Here is a 23,050-nt window from a genome sequence, read left to right as displayed (position 1 = left end):
GCTTGTCTTTCACTCACTCACTATCTAAAATATCACTGTTAGCACAGGCACCGGCTTTTCAAAGTACTCTAGAGAGCATCTAATTGGAGTACCAATGACCAGAGTGCTGGATCAGCCACAGTTTCCTACCACTCTGTCACAGGTTGCTTGATGCTGTCTTTAATATCAGTCGAGATGGAATGAATGAAACAGTTTTACTTTAATGTATTAGCAGGGGGAATGAAAGAATCATGAAAAGATTCTTATTTTTGTGTGGTACAGCTGCTTTCTGGATACAGCCTCTTCAGCTGTATTGAAGACGCATAGTGGCAAAGGAATAGAGTTTGTTATGGGGTGATAAGTTCCTGCAGCTGTATAAATACTGTCTAAGACAAGGCATTCATTTGAAAATAAATTTTGATGAGCGGTAGGAGACACTTGCCTAGAGATGGTGTTAAATGACTTTTCTGTCATATCAAATGATTGGTAATTTGGTAGATGCAGGGGAGTGACAGTTATTCATTGTATCAAATTTTGGTGCAGTTATTGGAAAGTTATATTTTCTTTTGGCTTATAGAGAACAGAATGAACGTGCAGTTCTTTTGAAATAGTAAATATTTTAATTTAGTAAATATTCTTAATAATTTTTCAAAATCTTATAGGTAAGGCTCAGCCATCTAAGGAAGAAGTGGAAGAAATATCTTCTATTTTTAATCTTCAAATAATTCACTCATTTTTATTCAACTAGTGATAATTTTTGAAATAATCACAGTATGATCATCTTTGTTAGCATGTGACTTTAATTTTCATAAACATATGTGTGTTTGAAATTTCATTATGTGCGTAGAGATATATTGGTCAAACAACAGAAACTTGAAAGCGTCACACAAATATTGGCATGATTTAAGAGGCCCTACTTGTGAAAAACTCAGAGCTTGAAAAGATCATGTAAAAAATTAACCTGTCATAAGCAGGAAATGGTTATATTACATAAGTAATAATAATTACTCATAATAATTAGTTATACTGTACTAAATAATGGAGATTATAGGTGGTGAAGGTAGCAATGCCTTTAGTTAAGATTGCCTGACACTTTCCATTATAAGACCCTGTTTTTAGTTGCTTATAACTTTGCCAAACTTTAACCATTTGGGCTGAAATATTCCATGCTGGGTACCTGCCTCAGGCTGATTTATTTTTTATTTATTTATTTATTAAAGTTTCAGCTAAAATGGTTCAGCTGTTTCTGAGAATGAGGTTAGAGAAAAATATGTTGTTTTTCCCATATTAAAAACAATTCTTAACAGTGTCATTGAGAAGCTCAGTAGCTCTAGCATCTCCATGCTATAGAAAAGAGACTTGAAATTTGGCTACTGGCATTGACCTGGTGCCAGGGATGTGCCTTTTGCCTTCTCTGTAAAAATTCACCCTAATTTGGCTACTTTCTGAGCCTTTGAAATGATCTTGTTTGCACATGCTCAGTAGAAACCTGTTAGTTTGGCAGCTAAATTCTTTGAAGAGTCCATCTGCACTGAGCATGCTCCATCGCTCCTACATACCAACCAGACTACTCATGCACCATTTTCACAGAGTGGATGAGTAGGATCCTGTGGAAAAATAGTATGTGGATCATATATTTAAAGACTGTATTATGATATGATTTGCATATACAAAAGGAGTCTACATTAAGGTTGCATAGGTAATCTTAATTATGGCATTTCCTAACTTTGAGTGTTTGACTTTACAATCTTAACTACTACTTCAAGGGCTCTGCATATTCCCACTTACGGGTTTTGTGCCACCTAGTTGTGCCTAATGGTAGAACCTTCTCTAAGCAGTGTCCATTAGCATGCTCACATGCCCCCTCCTACCCCCCCCCCAGTGTCTCCAAACATTCTGATGGTGAGGCTATGTAAGGGGTCACAAGGTCCTTTACCACCTTAGTTCCTTCCAACCGCTTGCCTAGATTCAAGTGAACCACTCCGGTCCATTCGGATCCAGGGATGGTGGGAGATGTATGTCTCCATTGTTAATTGTTAGTTGTTTAGTATTGTAGTTTGTGTTAAGTATAGATTGGTAGTTAGTAGCTCAGTTCCAGGTTATGGCAGAACCAAAGAAGAAAAAGAAGCTGGGATACTTCAAGAGGTGTGCTTTGTACTCTGCTGTCTTCTTGATGTCAGATGATCACATTAGGTGCCTCAGGTGCTTGGGAGAGCATAACTCACTTTCTGGGTGTTCCATCTGCTGCACTTTTATGCCCAGAGCTCACAGGGAGAGGCAGAATTGGTTGCAGGTGCTTCTCCATAAGGAGGCCCTGGAGGCTTAACCTTCTGGATCCAGGCAGTCTTCAGATCCAAGGTCCCATGTGACAGAATACCAAAATCGAGGCGCGTTCTGGGCTCAGCTTCTGGATCCAAGAAGGTGGATTTGAGTATTTCATTGGATCCTGTGTTGTCCAAGTCTCTGGCTCTGGTCGTGAACCCCTCCGGGTTCATCTTTGGTTCCAAAGTAGACTACTTTGGTAGCTGATGCGCACTGTTTAGCTTCCGAGCATTCCTTGGATCTGAGTGAGAAACAGAGGGTCTTGAAAAAGAGACAGGTTTTGACCGTTCCGAGATCTGCATCTTCTTCACCTGAGAAAAGGAGAGTAATAGAGGAGTTTGTCAGTCTATCTCCTGATCTGTCTAAACGTTGTCCTTCTAACAGCTTTCTCTCTGCAAAGAACTTTGTCTCCATTTGTTTCTGTCCTCTGTCTGGATCTGTTGTCTCTGGTGCATTCCATAGTGGATCCAAGGCTGGATCTGTATCTAGAGGAGAATAGAGGAATAATAGAAACCTGTTTCCTCCTGATTTGTCCCTCTTTTTGGTGGTCCTCTTGCAGGTATGTTCCCATATCCAGTTGCCAGGTTGGCAGCCACCACAGGAACTTTTCAGTTGTCCTCCTTATGGATGGAGAGGTGATGTTTCATCTGTAAAGGATTTGGTGGGGGAGAAATCCTTGCATCCGATTCCACTATATCCATCTGCACCTCAAACAGTGGTTCCTGATTCTCTGTCTAAAGAAGATGATGAGGAGATTGCTCCTCTTTTTAAATTGGAGCATGCTGGCACAGACTATAATCCTGATTTGTCACCATGTGAGCATGCAGGAATGGCTTTTGCCTCTTCCCCTTCTGAGGACATGCTGAAATTTCATGATTTGGTGAATCACACGGTGTAAACTTTGCATTTAACTTTAGTGCTGGTGCAGGAGACATCCTACCTGGTATTTACATTTTTGGGGCTACCTCCAAGAATAGGATGTCGTTACCAATCCTTGACAGTTTGCTGCAGCCTGCTAAGGCTGCTTGGTCCTCTCCTGCCTCTTGCCAACCTATTTCCAAGAAAATAGACAAATTATATCAGCAGTGGGTTTTGCATATTTGCATTCACACTTTGTACCTACTACACTGGTGGTGACTGCTGCCAGTAATAGATTGAGGTTTGGACCCGTTTAGGCAGAGAAGGGAAGAAGATTGATTCCCTAGGGAGAACGATGTTCTCTTGTTCCTCTCTTGGTAATAGGGTGGCAAATTACCAAGCTGTTATAGCTCGCTAACAGTTCCACCTGTGGGAAAAGAAGGCACTGTTTGTGCAGGATTTCCCAAATGACAAAAAGAGATTGGGAAATGCAATCCTAATGGAGGGTCAAAATGTAGCAAAGCACTGTCTCAAGACTTCATTTGATGCTTCAGACTCTTCTGCTGGATCACTGACTTCTGCAGTTACTTAGAAGAGACATGTTTGGTTTCATTCCTCTTCTCTGACTCGTCATACTACAATTAAAGTGGAGGATCTCCCCTTCAGAGGAGATGGTCTTTTCTGTGAAAAGACGGATGAGTTGCTGGAGAAGCTGAAGAAGACACGATCTTTGTGCTTTATTACTTCTACTAGGAGATCTTCTATTTTTTAGTTCCATTATCAGAGACTGTATTATCCACAGTTATCTTCAGCTTATTTCTTATCAAATCAAAGACATCTACAACAGCACCAGCAGTCTACGTATTTCCAGAGCCAGCATAAGAAAAGGTCCTTTAAATCGAGGCCTAACTCTAAGCAATATGCTACCTTTCTGTCATCTTCGTCGCACGCTAGGCCTCAAATTTGATATGAGGATTGAGAGTCTAGAATCAATGAGCGAGGACCCTTCCCTACCTGTGTTTGGAAGATGTGCTAGCCCATTTTATCATCAGATGCAGGCTTATTACATCTGACAAATAGAGAAGGACTATGCCATTCAGTTCGGGAAACTACCCCTTTCAATTTCCCTTGCCCATCTATTTTTAGAGAACCTGCTCACAAGGCTAGTCTACTTTCAGACATACAGAAATTTCTTCTCATGGGGGCTGTTAATGAGGTATCAGAGCACCTGCAAGATCAGGGGTTTTATTCAAGGTACTTTCTGGTGCTGAAAAATGATGGGGTGGTGGTGGGGGGTTCATTCCATTTTAGATTTAAGAAACCTAAACAAGTATATTCTGAAGTTTTGGTTTCATATGTTAACTCTGGCCTCCAGAATCCCTTTGCTTTCAATTATGGATTGGGTTTGTGACTCTTGATTTAAAGGACACATTTTCATATCTCTGTTTGGCACAGTCATCGAAAGTACCTTCATTTTGTGGTGGTGGGACACCATTTCCAGTATAAAGGGCTGTTATTTGACCTCTCTACAGCACCAAGAGTTCTTTCAAAGTGCTTCTTTGTCGTGGAGGCTCAATTGAGAAAGCAGGGTATTTTTGTTTACCCTATTCTGATGATTGTCTGTTAAAGGCTGTTTGTGATGATTTATTAAGCCCCATAGCTTTTTTTCAGAACTGGGATTTTTCCTGAATGTCAAAAAAGTCAAATCCCTGTCCAACTCAGAAAATTTTATTCATAGGCTCCATATTGGACTTGGTAGCAGGGAAAGCCTTTTTACCAGAGGACAGATTTTCAAAAATAGCTCAGTATGTTTTATACATTCAAATATGTCAAAATCAGAAAGTAACCTTCTTTGTGGGTCTTATGGCAGCTACTACATATGTGACTCCGTTTGCACAACTCACAATGAGGCCAATGCAGCTTTGGCTGTCTCAGGTCTACAGACCAAATCTAGACAATCTCCAGATGTTAGTCAGCATGCCTCAAAACATTCTGGAATTATTGATGTGATGGTCAGTCAGAGAGAACATTCTCAGGGGTGTCCAGTTCTAACCCCCTTCACTTTCAGTGAAGGTAACTTGAGATGTGTCAAACTATGGTTGGGGTAGGGCAACATCTGAGTCATCCTATAGTTCAGGGTCCTTGACTTTTCAGGAGAGAGCTTTGCACATCAGCGTGTTCTCAATTTATTTAGGACTCTGTTCTCTCTTCCAGGTTATTTTCAGTACTGCTTATCAAACTACCCATAAGTGGGAATATGCAGAGCCATTCAAAAAAAGAAATGAAGGTTGATTACTTGTAACCAGAGTTCTTCAAGAGGGCTCTGCATATTCACACTTCCCACCCGCCTTCCCCTTTTTTTCAGAGTTATTTTCGTTCTGTCCCTTGGGTTGGTGAAAGGAACTGAGTTGGTAGAGGGCACTCCCCCTTATATAGTCTCACCTTCAGAACATTCGGTGGCACTAGGGAGTGGGCTAGGAGGGGGCACATGAGCACTTTAATAGACACAGCTTGGAGAAGGTTCTCTTGTTAAGCACCACTAGGTAGCACAAAACCCATAAATGTGAATAAGCAGAGCCATCTCGAAGAACTCCAGTTGCAAGTAACCTTCATTTTCCTTTAATGTAGTTTTTATGGCTGTAGTACCATTTAAAATAGTAGAAACTCTAACATTACTGTTTATTATATGTGAATATTTTTTTCTGGCATGATACTTCTTTGTTTAATTTTATTTTTTTTCTTACAGTTTTCTAATAAACTGGTAGCTCAGATAGCCTGTGATGTTCTTCAACTGCTAGTTTCTTATTGGGAAAAGCTTCAGACGTATGAATCCTCTCTATCCAGGAAAATTACTGAAGTATGTCTTATCTCTTCAAATACTCATGTCTGGGAATTGAAAATAACACATCTGATGTTCTGTGTTGATTGTTCATAGAATTGAAAAAGCTTCAAAGTTAATAGAATGTCCAACTGATGCTATTTTTCACAGTTGAAAGAATTGTTGCTTACCATAAAGTTACAATCTTAGAACTCTAACTTTCTTTGCTTCCTTCTGCAATCATTATTAGGAGAGTTCTTTGCTATAGTTTGCTGGAGCCAGTGTAATTTTTTCCAATTTGCACTAATTTATTTCTAGAATCTGCTAACAATGTGGAACTCTCAGTTTGGTTCAGATGCTATATACAAAAATGGCTGCTAACAGCTCTTTATAGTCTTCATCCAAAGTCTGTTGAAGGTCAATGGTTCAGGCCTTGTATTTATTAAAGATACAAAATGTCTTTTTGTAATTTTGTTTGCCTGTGGGTTTGGTTTTTGTGCAGATTCTCGTGGCCACCATTGCATTTCTTTTGCCAAGTGCTGAATACTCCTCTGTAGAAACAGATAAAAAGGTATGTGGCATAAAACACAAACGCCGTCATTGTTTTTGCTTCTTGAACTACATATTAAATGAAATCGTTTAGTCCTAAATCTTATTTTAAAATATTAAGCTAATATTTAAACAATTTGATGAGTATTGCTTATGTATTCTTTTGCATGTTTCTATTTAGTTTATAGTTTCATTATTACTTTGCTTGTTGGATTGGTGCATGGCACTACCAATGAAAACCTTACTAGAGCCAGTATCTACTGTTCTGGAAGATCAACATTCCTCCAAAGCTCCCTTACTGGATTACATATATAGGGTGAGTATGAAGGATCAATTCAGTATGAATTGTTTTTAACAAAGTTTTTAAATGTGTAAAGATGTGCCTATTCTGGATCATTGAGGCACAGAAGCATTATGGAAGTATAACTGATGATTCCATCATTTGAATTACATTGAAGTTTTTCAGTTACTGTTGTTTAAATCCATGGGTTAGTTATGAAAACAAATTAAAATTTCACCCCTAACATTTAGGGGGTAGATTTGATTTTCTGGAAAGTTACAGGTCTGCTCAGTAGCTTTGGAGCTTAAAGGAGTTAAAATGGCTCCCTTTTGAAATTTCAGGGCTGGTTTGTAGTGTTTTGGGGATCATGTTGACTTACAAATGATTATTTAACTGCTTCAATCATTGGGTGGATAAATAAACTAAACAAAATAGTATGTATAAGTTAGTTAAAAAAATTAAAGGGACAACATATTCTGGAGTATAAAATATTAAATGTTGGCAGTTTTGAGAGAAAAAAGAAAGTGCCTTGGCCAACAGATCTTAAAACACTAGAGAAGCAGGGTCCTGGCTCCCAAGGAGCTTAGGAGTCCTGCCAGGGAAAGCACCTAGAGTAACTCCCCACTTAACGTACTCTCGCTTAACGTTGTTTCGATGTTACGTCCCTGCTCCATTACAGAACATGCTCATTTAAAGTTGTGCAATGCTCCCCTATAATGTGGTTTGACCTTCTGCTTTGTCCATGGCTGAGAGCCCCCCTATCAGCTCCCCTAAGCCCCCCCTAGCGCCTCCCACCCGCCGGCAGACCCCACGGATCAGCGCCTTCCCCCCTGTTCCCCCCGCCTCCTGCCCGCAGGAATCAGCTGTCTTGCGGCGTTCAGGAGGCTGGGGGGAGGAGCGAGGATGCAGCACGCAGCCTCCCCCTTCCTTCCCCTGCCTCCTGAATGCCGCAAACCAGCTGATTGCCACGGGCTGGAGGGAGGGGAGAGGCTGCGTGCCGCGTCCTTGCTCCTCCCTCCAGCCTCCTGAATGCCACAAACCAGCTGATTGCCGCGGGCAGGAGGCAGGGGAGGGAGGGGAGAGGAGCAGGACGTGGCGTGCGGAGTAAAGGGGGAGGAGGTGGAAGGGGAAAGAGGCGGGTTAAGGGTGTGGTTTGGGGGAAGGGGTGGAGTGGATGGGCCGAGGGTTGAGCCCCCCATCCCCGGCGAAGTCCGTGCCTGTGCTTGCAAGAACAGCAAGAGGAGCAGCCGGACAATCCACCCTCTTCCACTCTCTGACTCCACCACCTCAACCAAGCTTCATACTCAGCAATGATGATTGTAGTATTAAATTGTTTCTTTAAAATTGTTTAAAACTTATACCTGTATTAAATTGCTTGTTTAAAATCATTTAAAATGTATATAATGCCTTTTGTCTGGCAAAAAAAAATTTCCCTGGAACCTAACCCTCACTATTTACATTAATTCTTATGGGGAAATTGGATTTGCTTAACATCGTTTCGCTTAAAGTCGCATTTTTCAGGAACGTAACTGCAACGTTAAGTGAGGAGTTACGGTATTCTAATAGCATGACTAGTAAACTTCACAAAGAAAGGAGTTCCTGTCTTGAGGACCTTAGGAGATCCATGGCAATGTTATGTCTTTCTTGCACACGTGTTTATGAAGACAGCTGGATCTGGATGAAAACTATATGCACCTCCTGCTGTCAGAGCTGTGACTGTTGAATGAGGTCCCCCTAGAGGAGCTCTGTAGGAAAACACACTATAAATACTCAAGACCAACACTGAGGAGATAGAAGTCTACAGTTGTGTAAAGCCAGTTTCAGCTTTGTGGCCATTTCCCAGTGGACAAGCACCCACTCAAAATAAAGAGCAGTCTCCATGACTGCTCATCCTAAGACACTTGTAGAACTCATTCATTTAATGCAAATACCAATAATAATCAAATGAAGACAAGAAATACAGTACAACTACGTATAATTAGCAAAAATTTCCATAAGTAAGTTAAACATGTTTTATGAAATATCAGTACATCTTTCAAGTAAACAAAATAATCTAGGTTATAACTGATGTAATACACTTTTGAATATGTCTGCATATGCCTGAGGGATGATATTCTATAATGACATTCCAATTTATAACAATATACCACAGTAGATTTTGTCCCAATTGTGAAATTGTACTTAACAAGCATGAAGTCAGTCTTGCTTTAAAATATGCATAAACACATTTTCCAAATATAAAAATAGCATGTTTATATTGCTTTTATTTAAAATCAAGATCTGTGATGATAAATAGTTTTGTTTTCATGGCTAATATAGTAGTTTACTGATAAAAAGATAATTTGATAAGAAAAAGCATTTTCTTTCATTCTTAAAGAATCGGTGAGAATTTAACAATGGGCATTATTATTATATCAATAATGTATCATATTTATTATTAATAATAATAACAACACTGGTCTACAATTTTTGAGAAGTCGTCTGCTTCAGAGATAAAATGTGCTATTATGTATTTTGATGTGCTGAATTCAAATATGACAATTAAAACAACTGATTGGCTACTGTTTCTAAGATATTTAAGTTTTTACATTTTATGTCTATGTATATTGTGTAGATAGTAGAGTTTTAATCATAAATTGTAAACCTAGGTCTTTTCATGTGTTATGGTTGCTTTACATGATAATATTTCACCTGTCCTGTTTATGTAACACTTTAAAAATCAGCAAAAGGGTTATATAAATAAAATTTATTATGAAACAAAAGGCAAAAAACGATTCTGTACATAGTTTAGTCCTATTCAGTGTCTACTCGGCGCTTCTTGGCTTGTCTCTTGTATTCATTAAATGGAGCATCTCTTGTCACTGTCCAGCAATAGTCTGCAAGCATTGATGGGCTCCATTTGCCCTGATAGCGTTTCTCCATTGTTGCAATGTCCTGGTGAAATCGCTTGCCGTGCTCGTCGCTCACTGCTCCGCAGTTCGGTGGGAAAAAATCTAGATGAGAGTGCAAAAAATGTATCTTTAGTGACATGTTGCAACCAAGGCTTTTGTATGCCTTGAGGAGGTTTTCCACCAACAACTTGTAGTTGTCTGCCTTCTTGTTTCCGAGTGTAGTGAGTCGGTGTGGCTCCCCGCCACCCCGGAAGGGGAAGAGCCCATCCGGAGGCCGGAGTGGGCGGAGCTAGGGAGTTCTGAGCCCGCCCCTCAGAGGGTCAGGCGGCGACCCGGAAGTATAAAACCGGGCCCTCAGAACTCAGTCTGGCCCCAGCAGCCGGAGAGACCAGATGTCTCCAGCCTAGCTCGGGGCTGGGAAACCTCCGTGGCCCGGAGTGACCCCGAGGAGCCGCCGGGACTGCCCTGCGCCCGCTACCCCGAGGAGCCACCGGGCCTGCCCTGCGCCTGCTACCCGGAGGAGCTCCCGGACTTGCCAAACGATCCCTGGCCGGACGAACCAATGGTTCAGGATCCCCCCGAGGCCGATGCCAGCACCCAGGTAGGCCCAGAGGGGGAGTCTGGAAGTAGCCCGGGGGCAGCCGACCCCAGTCTGGCTGCAGCACTGCCAGAGCCGATGTCAGTGTGTTGCGGCCAGGATCCCCACTGATGAAGCAGCGGGTCTTCTGCCGCTGCTAGGGCCCCGGGCTGGGACGCAGTGGAGTGGGAGGGCCTGCGTCCCCCCTACCACCCAACCTGTGGGTGGCAGTCTCCCCCTCTCCCAGGCCTGTCGAGGCTCAGGCCTATTACTGTGGCTCAGCCCTGCCTGAGGGCCTGAGCTCTGCCTCCACGTTTGTTGCCCCGCCCTGACCTAGGGCCTGGGCTTAAATACTTTATTTACTGTGGCTCAGCCCTGCCTGAGGGCCTGAGCCCTGACCTAACGCTGGTGCCAGCCCTGAGCTGGGGTCGGGCTTCCTGTATCTTTCAGGACTGCAAGGGCTGCCGGGCAAGCCCCTGCAGCCAGACAAAGCACTCAAGCCCCAGCAGGTAGTGAGTCGGTGTGGCTCCCCGCCGCCCCGGAGCGGGTTGAGCCCCGGCCAACTCCTGTACACTGAGAAAATTTATTGCCACTAACTGGAAGGCTTTCCATGCCGTCTTTTCCTTGCCACGCAGTGCATGGTCAAATGCATCATCTCGAAGAAGTTCACGAATCTGAGGACCAACAAAGACACCTTCCTTTATCTTAGCTTCACTTAACCTTGGAAATTTTCCACGGAGGTACTTGAAAGCTGCTTGTGTTTTGTCAATGGCCTTGACAAAGTTCTTCATCAGATCCAGCTTGATGTGTAAGGGTGGTAACAAAATCTTCCTTGATTCAACAAGTGGTGGATGCTGAACACTTTTCCTCCCAGGCTCCAATGACTGTCGGAGTGGCCAGTCTTTCTTGATGTAGTGGGAATCTCTTGCATGACTATCCCATTTGCAGAGAAAACAGCAGTACTTTGTGTATCCAATCTGCAGACCAAGCAAGAGAGCAACAACCTTCAAATCGCCACAAAGCTGCCACTGATGTTGGTCATAGTTTATGCACCTCAAAAGTTGTTTCATGTTGTCATAGGTTTCCTTCATATGGACTGCATGACCAACTGGAATTGATGGCAAAACATTGCCATTATGCAGTAAAACAGCTTTAAGACTCGTCTTCGATGAATCAATGAACAGTCTCCACTCATCTGGATCGTGAACGATGTTGAGGGCTGCCATTACACCATCCATGTTGTTGCAGGCTACAAGATCACCTTCCATGAAGAAGAATGGGACAAGATCCTTTTGACGGTCACGGAACATGGAAACCCTAACATCATCTGCCAGGAGATTCCACTGCTGTAGTCTGGAGCCCAACAGCTCTGCCTTACTCTTGGGTAGTTCCAAATCCCTGACAAGGTCATTCAGTTCACCTTGTGTTATGAGGTGTGGTTCAGAGGAGGAGGATGGGAGAAAATGTGGGTCCTGTGACATTGATGGTTCAGGACCAGAAGTTTCATCCTCTTCCTCTTCCTCGTCTGACTCAAGTGAGAATGATTCTGATGCATCAGGAACTGGCAGTCCTTCTCCGTGGGGTACTGGGCGTATAGCTGATGGAATGTTTGGTTAATGCACAGTCCACTTTTTCTTCTTTGACACACCTTTCCCAACTGGAGGCACCATGCAGAAGTAACAATTGCTGGTATGATCTGTTGGCTCTCTCCAAATCATTGGCACTGCAAAAGGCATAGATTTCCTTTTCCGGTTCAACCACTGGCGAAGATTTGTTGCACAAGTGTTGCAGCATATGTGTGGGGCCCACCTCTTGTCCTGATCTCCAATTTTGCAGCCAAAATAAAGGTGATAGGCTTTCTTAACCATAGTGGTTATACTGCGCTTTTGTGATGCAAAAGTCACTTCACCACAAACATAGCAGAAGTTATCTGCACTGTTCACACAAGGACGAGGCATCTCTGCTCACTTTGGCTAAACAGAAATGTGTCCCTTTGCAAAATCAAACACTGACAAATAAGAGAGCACGACACTGTATGATTTCTAGAGCTGATATAGGGCAATTTGTTCAGCAGAGTGATGTGAGCTTCGTTATGATTGCATCATCCATGACTTCTAGGAATAACATGATGCAATTCATATCATGTATGACGCAATACCAGCTTCAGATTGCATCATTCATTGTTTTGCCTAAAAAGCAAGTACTGTCCAAACCCAGTCATAGATTTATTCATAGATCCAGTCAAAGATGTATTTTAGTCATTTCTGGTTTAAATTGAGATCCCTTCCCTTTATAACTCACTTATCCTCCGCCATTCCCAAGTCAAGGGTCGTGTATACTGACCCAATAGCATATCTTGAAAACTAGAGCCAGTCAACAATTTTAAGCATCATTTTCGTTCTCAGTGACCCAGAATTAGTAAAGTTTGACTACATTTATTTCAGAAGCATTTTGGCTGTAGAGCAGTGTAATTTGCATTGTACTAGCCCAGAGGAGCCCCAGTCTTGGACCAGGGTCCCATTGTGCTACGTGCTGTACGAACACCCAAAATGATGGTCCATGCCCCACAGAACTTACAATCTAAGTATAAGACAAGAGAAAACAGGTGGATTCAAGAGACAGATTGGTAGAGCACCAGGAAACAGAGAGATAATACTGGTCAGCACAATGGCAGCATTCTCAGCACACCAGATGTATATGTGTTGTCAAGTTTTTAGTAGACATCACAGCAAAGGAGAGTTTTATGGAGAGGTAATCTTGCAAATGTTTATGAAGGGCAGCATGGGACAGAAACAGAAAGATGCTTGTTTGAAAATTTAGCAAGTGGACGATAAAGGCTGGTGGCATTGTCATAGTGGAGGCAGGAGTTAACCTCTTGATAGTTTGAGAGGTGGTAGGTAGGATAAGGATAAGCCGTGAAGGACCTTAAAAGGGATGACAAGTAGGATAGTAATGGAGAAGCAAAAGCCAGTGGAAAGATGCAAAGAGAAGGGTGACTTAGTCAAAGCAGTGAGCTGCGAAAATAATCTTTGCAGCAATTATTTGTATTGATGCAAGCAGGGAGAAATTTAATTTGTCAAGGCCAGAAGGGAGAATGTTGAAAACGGAGGTTGTTGCGCTAGTCAGGATACAAAATGAGGGCCTGGACTAGAGTTTCATTTTAGCAAAGTGATGTAGCAAGAAGCAGCAAGATTTAGGGTATGTCTACACAGCCGACATTAAAGCTCATGGCTTGTGTAGTTGCGGCTCCAGCGCTGGGAGAGAGCTCTCCTAGTGCTGTAATAAAACTACCTCTGCGAGGGGAATAGCTACTGTCTACACTGCCACACCCCTGAGCGAAGAATGTTTCAGTGCTGTAAGTGGCAGTGTCGACAAGGCCTTAGACATATGCTACAATGTGTCAGAATTTAACAGCATAGTAAATTTATCTCATCACTGTATGTCACTTGACTTGATATTTTTTTTGTACAATTTATTTCTAGTACAATTTTCGTCTCTTTTCTTCTTACAGGTGTTGCACTGTTGTGTTTATGGCTCAAGCACATACACGCAGCAAAGCCATTACATATTGAGCCTTGCAGATCTCTCATCTAATGACTATGATCCATTTTTGCCATTGGGAAATGTCAAGAATTCTGAGCCAGCACATTCCCATTCCACCCCAGATTTGGGAAATCTGCTCACTGTTGTTGAGGGTAAGTAACTCCAAAGAAAATAACTTGAAGATTGCTAGGATTTCAACATTAACAATATGAGGATTTAATAACCTGCTAAGTGGCATTTCTTAGTTGAAAAACATGCTTGCACAGGTAACACTGAATAATTCTACAGGTATTTTACAGGGAAAGCCATGTGGTTCAACGCATTCATAGTCTGGAGTTCACTTATGTTAGGTGTGTTCACTATATTAGGAGAATACCAGTGAGGGACCAGAAAATTTCACACACTTCTTGATGCTTACTAAAATGTGTCAAAACCAGAATTTCTTTGTAGATAAGATAGCAGCCATGATAAATTATGACTGCAAATACGTCAAAAGAAAACATAAAGACATCTTCAATATGACTCCAAACGTTAAATGTTTACCTCAAGAGCCCTCTTTTAGAAGGGAAAACCATCAACTAGTTAACCCCATAAGGAAGTTGATATACTGTTTTGAAAAGAGAGAGGGCTGGAACTCCTAACACATCTGAGCTAGAATGGCGCGAGAGTAAATTTTTGTCCCAGTTAAGAAGTCTAATTGAAATTCTCATTTGGAGTCTAGGTGAATAATAGTATTGAGGTAAAGTATATAAAAAATGTTAATTGTGAGTATGCTTTCTATGTTAATTTTAGTTGTTTAGTGATGTATGACAGAGAAGATGACCTTATCTATTGATTCAAATTCAATTTGCATAAAAATTCTAAGGTTAGATTGAATTCAAAACCTCAGATAGGTAAGAGTTTGTAATAATAAAAACTGGGTTCTGATGTACAACAGTTTGGGGCTAGATTCAAGACAGCTCTATTTCTGCTGCTTGTCAGAGCATCATGAAAACTTCCCAAAGTCAATTAATAGACTGCAAATATGTGGTATGGAATACTTAGGATCTCGCAACCTCACAAAATCATTGTAAAAAGGCACAGTTGGTAATCCAGGCATTGGAATTTACCGGTAATTCCTTGTGTAATAATAGAGTATTAATACTCGTTGTCAGTGGTTCAACTACTAAGATGAACAAAGAAAAAAAAATGTCACTTCTCCCATGTGCCTTTTCTATAGTGAGAAAGTCATAGATATGATGGCATTGGGCAATCACTTTTGCTTGTGGCTACGTATACAGAATTAAAACTGAGTGAATAAAATTAACTCCAAATCAAATCCTTTTGAGAACTGTGTGGCTAGTCCACTGTGTACCATGTTTGAACACTTTTTCTGCTTTATGGGAAGCTAAACAAGTACAGCGTCATCAGTGATCTGATGTTGATGGAATAATATGAAAACTCTCCAAACAGCAGTGGCTCTTCACTTTTTACTAAAAATGACTTTTAACTTTGTAAATATTGGTTTCAAGGAGAGTCTCACTAGGAACGTTTGGGAGCAGAACTTGGACCTTATCTGATTTACTGAAAACCAAAACATGTCATCCATAGACGCCGGCAAGCTCAATGGTATAAAATTCTAGTAAAGAACTATAAACATGCAGCATTTCTTGGGGATTGTTGCAAGAAAAACGCCTGTGATCGTAATACCTAAAATGGCCAAATAAACATTTTGTAGATGAGAGAGAGAGAGAGTCATCTCTCTCACAATATTTTATAGTGAATTTAGTTCTATGTGTGTCACATCATTTGATTCAACCATTAAAAAAAATCAACTGCTACAAGGATGTATTCACTAAGGGAAAACATCTATTTATGTATTTTGGTCAATATCATTAATTCAAGCATTAGATTAAGAATAACTTCCAGAGTTCAATATTGTTCTAAAAACTTTATATAAATCATTTAACAGAAATATTTTTTACACAGGATTCAGAAACACAGATGCAGTATAAGGATGTACAAAATAATGCTAGACCAGGGATAGGCAACCTATGGCACGCATGCCGAAGGCGGCATGCATGCCGAAGGCGGCACGCAAGCTGATTTTCAGTGGCACTCACACTGCCTGGATCCTGGCCACCGGTCCAGGGGACTCTGCATTTTAATTTAATTTTAAATGAAGCTTCTTAAACCTTTTAAAAACCTTATTTACTTTACATACAACAATAGTTTAGTTATATATTCTAGACTTATAGAAAGAGACCTTCTAAAAACATTAAAATGTGTTACTGGGATGCGAATCCTTAAATTAGAGTGAATAAAAGAAGACTCGGCACACCACTTCTGAAAGGCTGCCGACCCCTGTGCTAGACTTTCTATGCTACTTTGAAATACAGTTCTTTCTGTGTTTCATATTGGAACAAATTTTCATCACTACAGCATGTTTTCTTTTTACTTCCCTTGTACCTGCATTTTTAGTTTAACAAAAAGGTTAGAGGCATTAAAACCAATTGCTCTGCACACACTTCTTGCTGAGTGGGTACATTTTGTGAAGAGCAGAAAGATAAAAATAGATGTGAGAGAGATTTGTCATTTTAGGTAGAACAAAATGTTTCTCATCTTGGATATGTTTGTGCCTTATACACTCTTCTATTTTACTGTCGTGCTATTTTCAAACGAACGTTAAAAAGGGATTCTTCCTGCTTTTTTAAATTTTTTATGTTATTTACATATGGCTTTTACCTATCACATTATTCATCACTCGTTATAGCTGGCTACAACAATACAATAGGTTTAATCAGGTCAGAGAAAAGAGGAAACACATTATAGTAACAGCTGCTATAGTAGCAACAGGCATTGCAGAAGCAATACTGAGTGTGTATTTTTATTCAAAATATAATAATAGTGTAGGGAGAAAGCAGATTACTAATTTTGCAAGGTAACTATCCAGGATAATTAAAATAAGTTTAAATACAAAAAGTTAATCATTACAAGATCAATTAAAATTAATAAAGCTTTCTGTTGTTCGTCTCTCCCACTTCTTTAGTATTCTCAGCATCCACAAGAAAATTAAACATAGTCCCCAACAATTTGGAAACCTGACAGCTTGAAATCACTGTCACTATTTTTATATTAATGAAGAACTCAACATTAGGAATATTAAACATATTTATTCTAAAAACCAAAGTTTATGCAGTAAACGGGATATTTTTTTCTCCCTTTTGATTGGATCTTCTGGGGGCTTTTTTGTTGTTGTTGTATAATCAGCAAGCACCAGAGTAATGCCCACCCCCTTCAGCTTTCTTCTGCTTGGCCCTTCAGCTTCTAACCTTGTGTTTACCCACTGCAGCATAATGACAACGTACCTCACTGGGATCGAATACCTGTGTTCATAGTCCTTGCCTGAGACTGAGAGGGGAGAGTGTAGGTTCCAGAGCCTCTTTACCCTTCAGCACTTCTTCTTGGAGGTGATAAGGGTTTTCTTCTCTTTGAGGGCAGACTGCATGAAACTACCCATACAACAATAATTGTAACAAAAACAAGATTTATTAAAAACAGAGAGAAATAGAATTGCAGCAAGAGAAATAGTTTGCTTAACATATCTAGATTTCTAATTCTCATAAACTAGGTAAGGCATTTTCAGCTTAGTTACAGCTCGTGAAAGCAGTCCTCTGTATCTAACCCCTTTGGTCCTTGTCTCAGCACGGCTCTGCTCACTGTCGGTACCAAGATCCTTGATCCAGGGCAGGTATCTCCACTTTCCAAACCAGTTTTCTCCACCTCAGTCACACACAGTAGGGTACCAGATTCATGGCTCATCTTGCAGGAAGTAGCCCACTGAGGAGAGGTAGACTATTGAACAATAAAAGCTTAATGACCTAGCTCAGATGCCAACTTTCACAGACCTGGTTGTATCTTGTTAAAAGTCCTTAGACAGGTTTTTTGTTCTTTTGTCATGAACTATGAATTATGGACAGAGGCCTGGACACTCTTTCACAGCCTGATTCAGCTGACTTTTACAGACACTTTTATCCTGTTGCAGTGTTGGGATGAACTTGAAGCCTGTCGGTGATTGATTATGCCCCAGTGAAAGAAATGCTGAATACCTGAATAAAAACTTGGAGATAGTCATCTTTCTTTGTAGAGAATGAGGGAGTTAAGTGTATTTTTTTAATATCTTATGCACCTCAGTATATCAGTTTGATAATATCCTGTCTGAATGCAAGTTAAATCAAAGGGTGCGGCAAGGGGGGAAACTACAAGGGTTAGTAAGGGTCCTTTGGGAAACTGTAGGGAAATGGGAAATAACCCCTGGCTTGGTGCCCACTAGGTTGGCAAAGTTTACTCTTCCGAGGCCAAACTTAGGATCAAAGGGTATACTAAAACCTTAAAGATGCTGGCCTAGGCTGGAAGGGGAGTGCAGGTTTGAGTGGGCTGTCAGCAGCAGCTGGAGTTGTATTCGTGACACACAGAGAGAGAGAGAGAGAGAGAGAGAGAGCGAGCATGCTGCTGCAACAATGCAGACTGTCCCTCCCAGCCCAGAGATGGGCCTAACTGGGCTGAATGGAACTTATTACAACTTGCAACGAAAGATCAGGGTTTAGGTAATGGGAAATATGCATATAGACCTTTATTGTTTTAACCTTTGATTCTGGTTGCTAGGTACCTTTAGCTGAAAGAATAAATAATGCTTTGTTCTGAAGAAGCTATTTCCATGTCACTGCAAACTTATTTTGTCACAGTTTTCCAGAGGAAATGGGCTTACAGGTGCCAAACCCGCATGCCAAGTTGGGCTTGTCAGGTTATCACATTTGGTAAGGGAGCTGTAGCCCAGAATCTAGTCCAAGAATGGTAGGATGATGTGGTTCCACCCAAAGTGACATGCAGGAATCCAGGCTGGTCACCTGGGGGATGCACTGAAGAGGGACTGAAAGGGGTCTAAATCACAGCTTGCCCTGTAATGGTGGTGGTGATGTTCTAGATTATGAACTTGTTTGGACCATAAATTCATTCTGAAGAGTATGTAACACAGCTAAGAAGTCGTGAGCCAATGTCAAATAAGATGAAAGTAAGCTGTTGCTAGTGCGCTATGGCTGGGTTCGTTGCTCCGTGACCCCCTTCTGACAACAAAAATCACTACAGAACCCCAGGAGGAGGGACTGAACCCAGAGTCCCCCCGAGCCCTGCCAAAGCCTGAGCCTACCACCTCAGGTTGGGGGGACCAAAGCCCAAAGGCTTCAGCCTCAGGCAGGGGGTTGGGGCCTGTAATCTGAGCCCCAAGCCTGAGCTTGGGCCCTGGGCGGTGGGGCTCAGGCTTCAGCTTCCACCCCAGCAAGTCTAATGCCACCCCTGGCAACCCCATTAAAACGGGGTCGTGACCCACTTTGGGGTCCCAACCCACAGTTTGAGATCCGCTGTACTATGGTATTCAAGATTTAATGAGACTTTAGACTGGAGTAGCAGCAAAGAACATTTGAAAACAATCATCTGTGTGTTGTGTGTCTGTCTTTGCAGATGTAAAGCACTGTATGCATGATAAGTATTGTTTATTAAGAGGCTTGTCAGTGCTCAGCCCGTAGGAAGGAGGAAACACCTGACAACACTCTTGTAACCTCTTCTTGCAGATGAATGGACTATCATTGATTAGGTCCAGAAAGAGCTGTTTCCAGCCCATTGTGACAGAATGCAGGCAGCTGTTTTGTGTCTTTGAGGGTGGACAGGGACAGTAAAATTAAATGTTCTTGAAGATTCCACTCTAAAAAAAAAAAGGGGGGGGGGGAAATCGGGGGTTTGTGAAATACAACTTACACAGACATGAAGAAAAGCTGTGTGTAAGCTCAAAAACTTGTCTCTCTCACCAAAAGAAGTTGGTCCAATAAAAGATATTGCCTCACCCGCCTTGTGAGCACAACAACAATAGTTTGGAGTGTTGTTTTACATCAAATTTGGGAGTATACAGAGAGAATTCATGATTGCAACTCACCTTGAAAGGACAACTAGCACTGTCATGGCAAATAGACAAATGCTTTATGATTGATCAGGAAGTGATAGATCAGCTCTGCCTCATTAGATTATAACAATTATTATGTTGTTATAACAATCCGTAGCCCACTAACGCCTCTTTTTGTCCTATGATTGTGGTGGTTATTAACAGGCCACTTCACATTGAATGGTCCCTTAGAATATGTGTTAACTGCTTATGTTAAACAATCTGTTTCACCTTCTATTCAGCTGTGACACTCCGAGTAACTTTCCAAGACCTGAAGAAGAGCTCTTTATAGCTCGAAAGCGTGTCTGTCTCACCAACAGAAGTTGGTCCAATAAAAAATATTATCTAACCCATCTTGTCTCATCAGATTTCTTTAATGTCCCAACTTCCTTATTGTTAAACACTCTCTTGCTCTCTCGCTCTCTGTGTCTCATATCTGTGGATGAGCTACACTTTGTGGGTTATAAATAAATATGAGCCTAGTACAGTAGAGATAAGACAACTCTGATAGCCAGTCTCAGGTCAAATTTTTCATAAAATAAATGTTACCACTTTCACTGGATGTCATTATAGTCTTATTCCCAGATAATTACATTTTGAGGGAGATGTGAATTAGAATAAATGTAAAATACCCAAAAGAGAATTTTGAAACCTAAAGATTGTTCGAAAAGGAATGTGAAGTGTTTGGGTTTTTTTATTTAAAAAAATGTCTCTAATGGAAAAATGGATGGCTTAAAAGAAAAAAATAAAATCAAAGCAGCCTGCAATGGACTACATATTGATTGAAATGTGTGGGTGCTCATTTGCTGCTGTGGTTGATTATTATCTTTGTATTGATTGATTTTTAGAAAAAAGAAGAAGAAGCTTGGAATTAATACCTCTAACTGCACGGATGGTTATGACACATCTAGTAAACCACTTAAGTCACTATCCCCTCAGTGGAGGACCTGCTATTCTTCACAGCCTTATTAGTGAGAATCATGACAACTTTTATGTGGAATCTTCTGAGCTGTCTTCAGAAGTCTTCAAAAGTCCAAACTTGCAGTTATTTGTATTTAATGACAGTACTCTTATATCTTACCTTCAAATTCCTGCAGAAACGACCGTGGATACTGAGCCAGCAGGAGCCCTCTCAGATGTAAGAGTAATTGTCAGAGATATCTCAGGGAAATATTCTTGGGATGGCACGATATTATACGGACCTTTGGAAGGCTGTCTAGCACGTCAGACTGGAAATAATTCATTTATGGTTTCGGGCAATCATGAAGGGCAATTTGAGGCCCAGACAGACTTTTCTCAAACAGAAGAAGGAGAGGATGCTCTTGACGAATTGCTAGAAAATATTGGTAACACTAGTCCTGAATGCCTTTTACATCCACAGCTAAAATTAAATGAACCATCACCACCACCATTTGGTATGAGCCATGATCAAGAGAATGAGATCATAGAAGCCATAATAAGGCAGAGTGCCCAAGAAAAAGAGCATGTACATAAATACAGCTCTGATTTTGATATGAAAGTAGCCAGTGAAGAAGAACCAAGTTCTGCTGAACCACAAGCACCATTTTATTTCTGTAGGCTGTTGCTAAACGACTTAGGAATGAATTCTTGGGATAGAAGGTAAGAATGTATCTATGAATGTATGTTTGTAATGCTGCTGCTATCTAAAAAAACTGAAGAATTCTTCAGTTTCCCTGTGCTATACTACCACAACTGTGATTTACAAAGATGCTCATGCTGGAGTCCCCTTGGTATTAATCAGATGGAGCCACTGGCATAGCAGAGAAGGGTCCCTGGGTCTGAAATAGCCCAATTTGATTAGCTTCAGGGTAGGCTGCAAAATACCTTTGTTTCCCAAAATATTGGAAAAGAGAGAGAACTGTGAGATTGGTTAGTAGTTGGAAAAAGAGCATTTTTCAGTCTTTACTTGGTTTTGCTGGTTGGGGGTCTATGGGACAGAACTGATGCAGTTTAGTCATAATGAATGGAATTTTTAGATATATATTTTAAGTCATCCTTTTATTTAGCTGTGTGAACTATGAAACTTGCGTCATATATTCTGTGATGCATTTTCTCTTAAATCTTTGTTTTATGTATCTATAGAAAAAGCTTTCATCTACTTAAGAAAAATTCTAAATTATTGAGAGAGTTGAAAAATCTGGACTCCCGGCAATGGTAAGTGAAATTTACACAACAGTTCTAATGTTAAAGGCCACATTTTCAAAGGAGGGCACCACAACGGCATCCCCCAAACTAATCATTCCCAGAAGAAGTTGCCTGTGTTAGCAATGCAAATACTTGTTGTGTATTGAGTTTTTGATGAGAGAACCTTGATAGTCAATAAATCAGCTTATTACTGTTTTCCCCATGCTTTCAGTCCATTTGGATGACCCCCTCTTCACAAGTTTGAAATAAAAAGGTTTCTTGGTTTTTTTTTTTTTTTAACTGGAGTGAGCAAATTACTTTTGGTGTCACTATGTATGAGATTGAATATAAGTAGCAGAAATATATGACTCCTTAAACAAAAATCCTGTTTTCATGCCAGTGTCCATAATGACATAGGTGAAAGGAACTACTATAACTGTATATTAGCCAAGGAATATTTTCCCAAAGAAGAATTTTCTTCAAAATGATTCATATGACAATAGCAGTCCTCTAAAGAGCAAGCTCAAACCCATCTCTTTAGAACTAGGCAATGGCAGAATAGAGTTCTGAATGTTGTGTACTATTTGCCATTCCTTAAAGTGTGATTTTTTTTTTCTTTGCAAAGTGACTGTAAAGATAGCATTGTGTCCCAATAATTTTCATAACAAATATGCTCAGTTTACCCCCCAAAAAACCCTTTTTTACACACCTGGGTTCGTCAAACTCAACTTGGGTTCTGAAAGTCCATAAACGTTTTTTCCTTCTTCTACATCAGTAATTAAGATTCTACAGGCCAAATTATGCCCTCGTTAACACCTGGGCAATTCCATTGTCTTCAGTGAGGCTGCACAGATGTAAGTGATTAACCCTGTAATTGTAATTAGGTAATCAATTTTTTGCTGATGCACAAAAAGAATAGAATCCAGTTTTCCCCCACCCCTTAATGGTGTTGACTCTTCAGTGTAATCAGAAGTAAAACATGATAAAAAATAGTTTTTGCCACTGAAGTAGGATGACATGACTGTATTCCTATAAGGAGCAGATCTGTTTATAAAAATCATACCATTTTACTTAAGTCACATTTCAGAGTACACTGCTCTTAATTTGAAGAAAAATT

General features: G+C 40.7%; 1 protein-coding gene across 1 annotated transcript in view; it reads left to right on the top strand.

The window, feature by feature from the left end:
- RALGAPA2 (Ral GTPase activating protein catalytic subunit alpha 2) overlaps positions 1–23,050 on the top strand; it is a 291,897-nt gene that overhangs the window by 141,135 nt on the left and 127,712 nt on the right. The window contains exons 29-34 of the mRNA XM_065401648.1: positions 5,906–6,016; positions 6,480–6,548; positions 6,708–6,842; positions 13,786–13,969; positions 20,637–21,408; positions 21,892–21,963. Of these exons, the coding sequence (XP_065257720.1) occupies positions 5,906–6,016; positions 6,480–6,548; positions 6,708–6,842; positions 13,786–13,969; positions 20,637–21,408; positions 21,892–21,963 (1,343 nt within the window). The remainder of the gene's footprint in view (positions 1–5,905; positions 6,017–6,479; positions 6,549–6,707; positions 6,843–13,785; positions 13,970–20,636; positions 21,409–21,891; positions 21,964–23,050) is intronic.

Source organism: Emys orbicularis, chromosome 3 (genome assembly GCF_028017835.1).
Source record: "Emys orbicularis isolate rEmyOrb1 chromosome 3, rEmyOrb1.hap1, whole genome shotgun sequence".
NCBI classification, from domain to species: Eukaryota; Metazoa; Chordata; order Testudines; family Emydidae; genus Emys; species Emys orbicularis.
Note: the sequence above shows the minus strand (reverse complement) of the source record. Positions and strands in the feature narration are given on the sequence as shown.